Source organism: Antedon bifida, chromosome 11 (assembly GCF_963402885.1).
Source record: "Antedon bifida chromosome 11, ecAntBifi1.1, whole genome shotgun sequence".
NCBI classification, from domain to species: Eukaryota; Metazoa; Echinodermata; class Crinoidea; order Comatulida; family Antedonidae; genus Antedon; species Antedon bifida.
In genome coordinates this window covers 13,188,027-13,197,832 of record NC_136236.1, presented here as the reverse complement: position 1 = coordinate 13,197,832, position 9,806 = coordinate 13,188,027, and the positions used below count along the sequence as shown (strand labels likewise).

At 33.9% G+C, this 9,806-nt stretch overlaps 4 protein-coding genes across 4 annotated transcripts in view; 2 read left to right on the top strand and 2 right to left on the bottom strand.

The window, feature by feature from the left end:
• The window catches only part of LOC144855593 (uncharacterized), a 54,497-nt gene that overhangs the window by 17,485 nt on the left and 27,206 nt on the right, over nucleotides 1-9,806 (bottom strand). The gene's annotated exons all lie outside the window — the stretch shown is intronic.
• Nucleotides 9-2,791, top strand: LOC144855596 (tRNA-dihydrouridine(20a/20b) synthase [NAD(P)+]-like). The gene is made up of 9 exons (XM_078713502.1): nucleotides 9-217; nucleotides 315-341; nucleotides 426-520; nucleotides 647-722; nucleotides 923-964; nucleotides 1,057-1,197; nucleotides 1,302-1,510; nucleotides 1,725-1,810; nucleotides 2,084-2,791. The coding sequence occupies exons 1-9, from the start codon at nucleotides 96-98 to the stop codon at nucleotides 2,333-2,335; spliced, it is 1,050 nt and encodes a 349-aa protein (XP_078569628.1). The 5' UTR covers nucleotides 9-95; the 3' UTR covers nucleotides 2,336-2,791.
• Nucleotides 2,482-3,757, bottom strand: LOC144855606 (U6 snRNA-associated Sm-like protein LSm3). The gene is made up of 4 exons (XM_078713513.1): nucleotides 3,708-3,757; nucleotides 3,161-3,271; nucleotides 2,894-2,989; nucleotides 2,482-2,782 (listed from the first exon to the last, which is right to left on the bottom strand). Exons 1-4 carry the CDS (start codon nucleotides 3,726-3,728, stop codon nucleotides 2,696-2,698), a joined length of 315 nt encoding a protein of 104 aa, XP_078569639.1. The 5' UTR covers nucleotides 3,729-3,757; the 3' UTR covers nucleotides 2,482-2,695.
• Nucleotides 3,816-9,655, top strand: LOC144855587 (DNA repair protein complementing XP-C cells homolog). Its single transcript, XM_078713490.1, has 16 exons — nucleotides 3,816-4,716; nucleotides 4,805-4,910; nucleotides 5,129-5,207; nucleotides 5,346-5,497; nucleotides 5,744-5,864; nucleotides 6,044-6,136; nucleotides 6,254-6,566; nucleotides 6,667-6,813; nucleotides 6,956-7,120; nucleotides 7,234-7,291; nucleotides 7,622-7,733; nucleotides 7,890-7,979; nucleotides 8,065-8,236; nucleotides 8,348-8,441; nucleotides 8,936-9,029; nucleotides 9,345-9,655. Exons 1-16 carry the CDS (start codon nucleotides 3,969-3,971, stop codon nucleotides 9,555-9,557), a joined length of 2,757 nt encoding a protein of 918 aa, XP_078569616.1. The 5' UTR covers nucleotides 3,816-3,968; the 3' UTR covers nucleotides 9,558-9,655.

Genomic DNA, 9,806 nt, shown 5'->3' with positions numbered 1-9,806 from the left:
ACAGGAAGTAAACAAACGCACGTGGTCTTGAAAGAGACAAGGACTTTGTGTTTGTGATCACTCTCCCCTTGTATTTGTAATCACTTTTTGATAGGATGGACAAATGTAATCATTTAAAATCTGGAGGGATTGCAAGAAGTAAGATTAATATCGTTGAAGATTTATTCAAATCAGATAAAGTTGTGAAAATCTGTGCTCCAATGGTGAGATATTCCAAGTAAGTTAGCAAATTATCCGCAGAACACATTAAGGCTGACTCAAATAAAACCAAAAAGAGTTACAATAATAATTTGTGTGTTTTCTTTCTTTTTCAGGTTACCTTTTAGGACTTTAATACGACGGTAAGACATGATCTTTATTATCAGCATCTTAATAAAGTGAATTTCAGTGCAAACTGACCTTTGAACAAATAATTTAATCTGTAGGTATGAATGTGACTTGGCATTTACTCCGATGATTGTCTCAAACTCATTTGTGAAATCTGTTAAAGCAAGGGACAGCGAGTTTACAACAAATTCAAGTATGTGTACACTATCCGCATTGTTTATTTATTCCATCGTCTTTTATAGTTAAAAATCGGTATACAACTGAAGGACTAATATAGAACAATTTAAAAAAAAATTATCGATAATTTATTTTCTTGTAGATGACCATCCGTTGGTTGTCCAATTTGCTGCTAGTAATTCAAAGGACTTAGCAGATGCAACCGAAATAATATCACCGTAAGTCTCATTCAAACAACTACTCATATCCTCAATTAGCACTTTTAACATTAATTTGTTGATTATTCAGCTCTTAGAGGTGCCTGCATTTTGCGCTATATTAAATTGAACATTATTATTATAATTTATTAAAACTACCATATTTATCTCAATAATTATTAAACAAGTAATGATATTAAACGAACTTTTTTTTTCTTCAGATATGCAAATGGGGTTGATTTGAACTGCGGGTGCCCTCAAAGGTCAGAAATTGAATTGCAAACAAAAACAAAATTATCACAAAATGTTCATTCAGGGAAATTAATAATGTTAACATTATATGTTGTTTATTCAGATGGGCAATGGCGGAGGGGTATGGTGCGCACCTTATCAAGAAACCAGAGTTAATCAGGGATATGGTTCGACAGACACAGAGTCGTATTAACCAAAAAGATTTTTCAATTTCAATAAAAATTAGACTACATAAAAACATAAGGCAAGTTGCGTTTAGTTAAAATGATGAATTCTATTGCAATTACTACTATTGATGAATAGTGTAAAAATATTACCAACTTTTTCATCACATAATTTTCATTACAGGGAAACTGTTGACCTTTGTCAGAAAGCAGAGCATGCTGGTATATCGTGGGTCACAGTTCATGGACGTACCGTCCAACAGAGAACGGAGCCTGTAGACTACGATGCAATCAAGACAATCAATGATAGTTTATCAATACCAGTGGTTGCCAATGGTGACATTAAGTTTCTTGAAGATGTTGAGAAGGTTCATGCAAATACAGGGGTGAAAGGTCAGTATAGCTGTTTCCATGGTGAAATAAACAAATGCTTGCTATAACACCACTACTTTTCACATGCGGACCTATACACATGCTTGCTCTAAAACGTACAGAGTGGCGAACACAGAGTGGCGCAGTGTCTAACGATAATTAGTATTTAAAATGATTAGTTTATGCAGAAAAAAACAGAAATTAAATTGATAATTATAAAATGTTTTATATGAAGGTGTCATGGCGGCAAGAGGAATGCTGCAAAATCCTGCAATGTATGCTGGGTATGAAAACACACCCTTACAGTGTGTTGAAGATTGGGTGAGTTCACAAACAAAACACACCCTTACAGTGTGTTCAAGATTGGGCGAGTTCACAAACAAAACACACCCTTACAGTGTGTTCAAGATTGAGTGAGTTCACAAAACAAGATATGTTACAACATGTTTATGTTTTAACTACACTGTATAAACTGTGATATAATTCATCATTAATACAGTAGGCCTACCTATATATAACATGGCTCATTCTCATCAAGACAAAAAAAAAAAAACAAAGAGACTGGAATATTAAAAATGCTTTAATTTCATGTAGGTTGATCTTGCTATCGGACTTGGAACACCATTCCCCTGTTTCCACTATCACCTTATTGCTATGATGGAACGTGTAGCATCAAAACCAGAGAAGAAGGTCTTTAATACACTTAGCTCAACATCAGCTGTCTTGGACTTTCTAAAGGAGTACTATGATGTCCAGTATAATGGTCAACAACAGGCCAAAATAACTGAATCGTTGGCAGACCATTTATGTGGCCTTAATCTTGACCAACCAGATATACAAAGTTGATGGTCAGCATAATTTAAATATATACCTCAAATTAACAACTAAATAAAACTTCTGAAAACCTATTTTTATTGTAATAATTTATTACAAAAATTTAAAATAAATGACTGTACAGTGATAATAACCATTTGTTTTCCTTTTTTATAAAAAACAATTTGACGTATGAAGTTGGGTTGTTTAAATTTTTAAAACAAAGTCATTTCCAAAATGAAATTGGTGCTTTATTTATTCCCTAAAAGCTTCTTCTCATACTTTTTCAGTAACAAAATCATTAAAAGGAATGTTGGGAGGAAACAGTTCTGTTTTCTACTTTCTAGAGGTATTGACATAGTGCCAACTACTTTCTGGATACTGTTAAGGTATTCACATAGCGCCCGCTCGTAGTGGTGGCGATACTAAGATCACACCATCGCCCCTCACAAACAACATAGAAATATTCCGTTTGGTTGACTGAAAGAAGGGAAAAACACAAGTTATATAATACATTAATTATTTTTAGCTTTTTCCATATTTATTGAGTACTGTCAGGGTACAGGCAATGACCAGCAGTATGATCTATACCTTGTAAATTTCTTCGTAAGTTTCTTCATCAATTTCTACGGTTGTAACAGTCTCCTCAGCCTCTCCAAGAATCATGTTCAAATGTTGATCATATGCCTGTGGAAAAACATTAAACATAACATTTAATTTATTGCATTCAAATTCTTAGTCTATAGTTATAGTTATATGGTTTCACATCCATGGAATTCTGAGTGGGAGAGGTAATAATACTAATAAAGTGTGCAGTGGAGCCTTTTTTAATTTGTTGATGCCGTTTGTTAAACCTACATGTAAGCGCCCTCTCAGTTCACGGTCATTTCTCATTTTGACATAGATCCTTTCGTCAAGACTGAGCCGAACCAGATCCAATGGCTCTTCAACTGCATTTGTAGGAGCTTGCTACAACATAAAAAGTCATAACCAAAACAATAAATAAATATAAACAATTTTTTTTAAAATTCATATATTTATTCTATTTTATAGAAAATAAATAAGGCCTGGTTAGGTAGGCCAGGCTAAAACTAAGAAAACAAAATTCAATTCATCAAATCAAATATGGAAACATCGATTTTACATTGTCGTAAATCCGATGGGTCGAAACGACTTCTATATGAAATCCTTGGCTTCACGACTCAAAAACGCCTTCTGCAGCTGTGTGTTATTGCTGGTCGATAGGGGCCTAGCTATTTATCTGCTCAATCAGTGGCAATTGGTAATCCTATGCTAGGCTAGAATACGCTACTATCTTGTTTATTACCATAACCTACTTTTAAATATTTATGAATACATATAAATTAGTAAGTAATGTGCATAAAACAAGTGAAAAAAAAATTACCGTTTCAATTTCATCGGCCATGTTTCGTAGATTAGATCACGTGCTTCCTATTATGTCATAACCTTTGACATAACCTTTGACATATGTGTTTACATAACAGCAATTAAACAAAACACGCTACATACACGCGAGTCTATTTTGGTCCTGGTATGCGTATTTTTTTTGTTTTTACCAAATTTTGTTGCTTGATCGTAGAATAATTATAATAAACTGTCAACAGACATTACTGTTATAGTATTTTTGTTTAAATATAGTTTTAAAATGGGAAGAAATATGAAAAAACACGTTTCAAAGAAAGGGGTTGTGCTGCAATCGTCAGAAGCCGGCGAAGGTGAAGTGTTGGTAACAGGGGATAGCCAACTTTTGTCGGGTAGGCCCATGGGTACAGATACCAGACATATGCCTAAGAACTTAAGGAGAAGTAGGAGGTGTAATGCGCCTGATGGAAACAGACATCAGGGAGAAATGACGTCAACGGAAACAAAATCAGTAGAAAATAAAAGCGGAAAACAAACAACAGAGAAGAGAAAGAGAATCGCATCCATAGAATTTAAGAATGTTGTACCAAAAAAGAAACAAAAATCTAACATAAACAATTCAGAAAATACAGGCACGAGAAAGAGGACGAAAGAAGAAGACAAAAATGAACCAGCAGAAAAACAAAACAAAAATCATAAAAAGATGAAGGAGAAAACAATAAAAGAAAAAAAAGCGATCAAAGAAAAAACAATTAAAGAAAAAACAATCAAAGGAAAAGTATCGCTGAAAAGCGACTTGCAACCCGGCATGAAGAACAAATGCAAAGAAGAAGACAAAAATGAACCAGCAGAAAAACAAAATAAAAATCATGAAAAGATTAAGGAAAAAACAGTCAAAGAAAAAACAATCAAAGAAAGAAAGTCACTAAAAAGCGACTTGCAACGCAGCTTGAACGAAAATAAAGAAGAAAAAAAAGAAAGCAGTGATGATGACGATGAAAGTGATGAAGATGATTGGGAGGAAGTGGAGGGTAAAGTATTGACAATGTTGATACAGTTACTATAACAAGTTGTTACAATTCTGTTTATTTATATGGAAATATTTTCTTTTTGTTTCAGAACTAGAAGGTGTAATAGAAAGTCCTGTAAAGACGGCCACAGAAGACAAGAAGAACAAAGTGATTGAGATTACACTGGATTCACCAATACACAGCAAAAAAAAGAAGTATGATTCTACTTCAGTATTCCTCAGATAAGAAATACAAAAGTATTAACAAAGGCTATTGTTTTAACAACAATGGGCTCTTTGTTAGTAATGTACCAATGAGTTGGTATAATAATGTTATGTGTTAATTACATATTATACAACATACCATATGTAACAAATCGCAACTGCACTACTATCAATAAATAAAATATAATATGTTGTTTTTTATTCTTTAGAAGAGAAGAGCTCTGGGAGGACTATTTCAGAAGAGAAATCAATCGACACAATAAGGAGCAGCAAATAGCTGTTCACAAGGTTTCTGTTTTTATGATTTGTCAGAGTAGCAATACTACTGCAGTAGACTGCCAATACTACTGCAGTAGGCTAGTTGTACCATGGAGCTATATAAAACAAGATGTGATAAATTAATCAATATTATTTGTTACTTTGTAGGCACATCTGCTATGTCTTCTAGCCTTAGGACGGTATCGCATGAGGGTGTGCATCAGTGCCACTCTGCAGGCTCTGAGCATGTCAGTCATTCCTAATAAATTCACCGACTCTCAGAACATTAATGTTGCCTTCTTGGTTAGGTTTGTTCGCTGGTAAGTATGTACTACAAACATTAATTAATGTGTATGTTTATTTAACAAGTATGAAAAGGAACGGCATGCATATTAAGTCTTCTAGAACCGTACAGTAAAAATAATATTTTAAGATTTTATACTATTATAGTATTCAAACAAAAATCAAAACTCAGACAATTTTAATTCTGCAAAGCAATAACTTGGGCAAGTCTTGCTAGGGTGGTGGGCAACATACTTTACTGTACTTCTTTGTTTTTTGTACAGGTTCCAGGCACAATTTAAAATAAGTACTACGATTGAAGAAGAAAGTAAACAGCATTTTGATGAAGTACTTTGTAGTCGTTTTGAAGAATTAGAAGTTGCAAGTGAAACAGAATTTGTTTATGTATGCAAAAAGTTTTTTTTTACATTGCTCAATATAATTTTTCTGTTGCTTTTGATAATTCTTTTACTTTGTTTTTTTGTTAGATTTTTTTTTACATCATCTGCACCTAAATGTACAGTTTTCTCTTGTATAAGAATGTTGTTTTTGATAATTCTTTTATTCTGTTTTTTTTTTGTTAGATTTTTGCAAGTTTTTTACATCATCTGCAACTGAATGTACGAACAGTTTTTTCTCTTCAACCGATCTCGTTAAAAACAGAAAATATAATCAAGGTAATTTATTAAAAATGCATTTCTTTTACTACAATTTTGGTTCTCTACTTGTGTCATTTCTTCCAATCTTTTTTTTTATTCCATTGTTTAATTTGACATTTCATAATTTCATTTCAGAAACCAAATCAAAACTCCCCCAAAGATGGAGAATCATCGACACAGTCTGATAAAAAACAAATCAAAGATAAATTCACAAGCAAAGTCACAAAAACAAAAAATATGAAAACTAAAAACAAGTCAAGAAGACAAAATGCTTCTAAAGTAGGACGGTCAAAAGATGATTGTGACATGATCAGTGACCCAGAATCGGATGAAGACTGGACGGAAGATACAAGCACTTCAAAATGTCCAAAATCAAGTGCCACAAAAAGGTCAAAGGTTACAGCGTCTGACTCAAAGGAGGGTAAAGCAAAAAAGAAAATCATATCAGGTAGGTACAAGGTATTGAATGATTGAATTGTGTGTTAGTAACATTTAATTCTCATATAAACACAGAAGAAAGCAACTTATTGTTATTTTTTCTTTAATAGTTGGAACTGATGTTTGGGTTGAAGTTTACTTAGAGTCGCTTCAGAAATGGGTTTCAATAGATTGCCTAAGAGGAGTCATCAACCATCCAGAGAAATGTGAAAGCTATGCAACACAGCCTGTTATCTACATCATGTCTTTCTCTACAGGTAAACATTCTGCCATTTTAAATAGATTTTATTTTTAGTACCTGTGTGCCAAAATAAATAATTTAATCTAAAGCGTGGATTCTAATTACGGTGGTGGTGGTCCAAATCTTTAATATGTTCTTTTAAAATATTTCTATTTAAGATGGAAGTATCAAAGATTTGACCAAAAAATATGCATCAAAGTGGATGACACACACCAGGAAACTAAGAATTGATAACATCAAACCAAAATGGTGGCTAGCTACACTCAAACCATTCAAGACAGAAAACGGTGATAAGAACGAAACAGAAGACCAGCTGTTAAATGGTAAATTGTAATGCAACAAAATGGTGTGTGCAAAGTATCAGTTCAATCCATGAGGCGGTTTAAGAGCCTTTATATGACACGTAACTGTATGTATTTATTATATTTTTTTTCAGCAAACTTGTTGAACAAACCAATGCCTACATCTGTTAGTGAATTCAAGAACCACCCACTGTAAGTATCATTAAACCATGGACCTATAAAGTATAGGAAATTTAAATTCAACTAGCGGTTTACCTGTCCAATGGACGGCCGCCATCTAATTCATACAGGTCGCAGAGAACAATGCCAAGAATCAGTGAACATAGAATTTGACCATCGCAACAAATAAAAGCCGAACATGGAATTTGACCATCGCAACAAATAAAAGCCGAATGGCTAAAAAAAGTGCCCAAGCTTTAACAGCGTGAGTAATGGTCCTGTGGTTTAAGCGGAGATAGAGGACAAAGCTCTGAGTTATTGTAATTAAATGTTAAATTATCATCGTATGGTTTTCATTTGCAGGTATGCCCTCAAGAGACATCTGTTAAAATTTGAAGCGATTTATCCAAAGACGGCGGAAATTCTTGGTTACTGTCGTGGTGAAGCTATATATTCACGTGACTGTGTCCATGAGGTACGTGCAGTGTTTCCATTGTTCTTTCAAAAACAAATATTACTGTACTTTCATTTCATATATAAGCAAAAAATAAATCAATATTAATTGTGGTACATCACATTAAATGCAAGAGAATCTTCATGAGTACAACCTTAATTTTTTATTTATATCTAGCTTCACGCAAAAGAGACATGGATAAAAGAAGCACGGTCCGTACGCATTGGAGAGGAACCTTATAAGTTTGTTAAAGCTAGACCAAAACCGGTAAGCTATAAGAGAATTCTTTGTGAAAACTTCTAAAAGTTTTTTGGTTTGATATTATAAGTATTAATTGATTTTTTTTAAATAGCATCACAAAAAGACTGGCGAGACACCACCGCCAGTAGCAGTCTATGGTCATTGGCAGACTGAGAAGTTTATGGCGCCCCCAGCGGTTGACGGCAAGGTACCTCGCAATGAGCATGGTAACGTGGAGCTTTACAAACCTGAAATGCTGCCCCCAGGAACTGTCCATCTTCAAAGTAAGAGTTAATGTTTTGATTAATAACATAACATCAAACTTTTAGTGCACCCTCTGATTTGTACTTTGTGTTGTTTAATAATATTGATTTTTATTTTCTTATGGTTATTAGTTCCAGGCCTGAACAAAGTAGCACGGAAGTTGGACATAGATTGTGCACAAGCAATGGTGGGTTGGGATTTCCACTGCGGATACAGCCATCCGGTGTAAGTAGAGAAATTGTACATACAATCATACACAATAGCAAATAACATGTATGCTTCATGAAAAGACGTTCATAATATGGTACTAATTCTGAAAATTATGGAGGACAAAATAAAAACGATGATTTGATGTTTATTATTGAATCAACATCGTACCACAATGGAAAGGTTTTTGATTTGCGATGCTCTAGGTGAATTAGTGTCAATCATGTTAATTAATTGTGCACATGCATGGACGTTGGGACATCCTTCCTCACTAGACTCTAGGTACAGACAACGACACAACTTGCATGGGTCATAGTTCATCCCAAATTGAAAGGTCCCTATTATGAAAATTGTCGATAGGAAAGATTACTTATGTATAAATTGGTATAAAAGTCCAAAAGGATAGACTGTGTATCATGAGAATGTACAATTGAGATATTATTATTAGAACGGTGTGTAGTAAAATTATGTATCCTTTCATTTAGTTTAATTTTCAATAAATGTGTTTATAGTTTTGATGGAGTTGTCGTCTGTGAGGAATTCCAGGAAATCTTGTTAGATGCGTGGCAAAAAGAACAGTTAGAGACAGAAAGAAAGAACGATGAGGTAAACACAATTAAAATGAAATCACATCTGGACATACTTAACCAATCAATGATAATACTGGATGTCAATCTTATATAGCGCTTTCAAAGAATTACCTGGAAAGGATTACCTTGGTCATATAACAAATACATGTGGACAGCTCCCATAATTATGCCACTAGTAATCAGCGCAATTGTGTTTGACCCTACCAGGTCACACATGGGTAGAGAGAGGCAAAGTTAACTGCATAAGGACACAAGCAATGCGACGATTGTTTTCACACTGCACCACACATTCTTCCTTTATTACTAATTTTATTTTATGATTTAAATTTAGAAACGTGAATTAAGAGCTCTGAAGAATTGGCGCCAACTCACCAAAGGGTTACTAATTCGAGAGAGGTTAAACAGACGATTTCAGAGTTCTTACGAAGATATACCGACCAATCAGGAGGAGGGTGTCAGTGATGTCACCATGGCATTTCCTCTAAACAGGGATATGAAACATTCCAATGACAGTACACATTTATTTCCATTTGAAAAGTTGTAATTGTCGCTAACATACCTTTGAGAGAATTTGATCAAACCTATATTGGTATTATTAGTAGTTTGTGCATTTATCAGTATTAAATTTCTACATTTTTTCAAAGTAAATTTGAGTGTTTTGTAAGTTTGTCACCACACTCTGTTTAAAACCAAACATCTCAAATTCTTTCCTACTAAAGTACCTTAAATGCCACGCTTTGCCAAGGAAAGGGTGTCCATAGTTCACACCAACAATATCACTAGACTGCAAAAG

Excerpts from the sequence above, each read along its gene's own strand:
- LOC144855596 (XM_078713502.1), top strand. The coding sequence starts at position 96 with ATGGACAAATGTAATCATTTAAAATCTGGAGGGATTGCAAGAAGTAAG. Across the intron at positions 218-314 it reads CCAATGGTGAGATATTCCAA|GTTACCTTTTAGGACTTTAA; the intron begins GTAAGTTAGCAA and ends TTTCTTTTTCAG. Across the intron at positions 965-1,056 it reads AACTGCGGGTGCCCTCAAAG|ATGGGCAATGGCGGAGGGGT; the intron begins GTCAGAAATTGA and ends TTGTTTATTCAG.
- LOC144855606 (XM_078713513.1), bottom strand. The coding sequence starts at position 3,728 with ATGGCCGATGAAATTGAAACG. Across the intron at positions 3,272-3,707 it reads TGGCCGATGAAATTGAAACG|CAAGCTCCTACAAATGCAGT; the intron begins GTAATTTTTTTT and ends TTTATGTTGTAG. Across the intron at positions 2,783-2,893 it reads CTTACGAAGAAATTTACAAG|TCAACCAAACGGAATATTTC; the intron begins GTATAGATCATA and ends CCCTTCTTTCAG.
- LOC144855587 (XM_078713490.1), top strand. The coding sequence starts at position 3,969 with ATGGGAAGAAATATGAAAAAACACGTTTCAAAGAAAGGGGTTGTGCTG. Across the intron at positions 8,237-8,347 it reads AGGAACTGTCCATCTTCAAA|TTCCAGGCCTGAACAAAGTA; the intron begins GTAAGAGTTAAT and ends TATGGTTATTAG. Across the intron at positions 8,442-8,935 it reads TGCGGATACAGCCATCCGGT|TTTTGATGGAGTTGTCGTCT; the intron begins GTAAGTAGAGAA and ends ATGTGTTTATAG.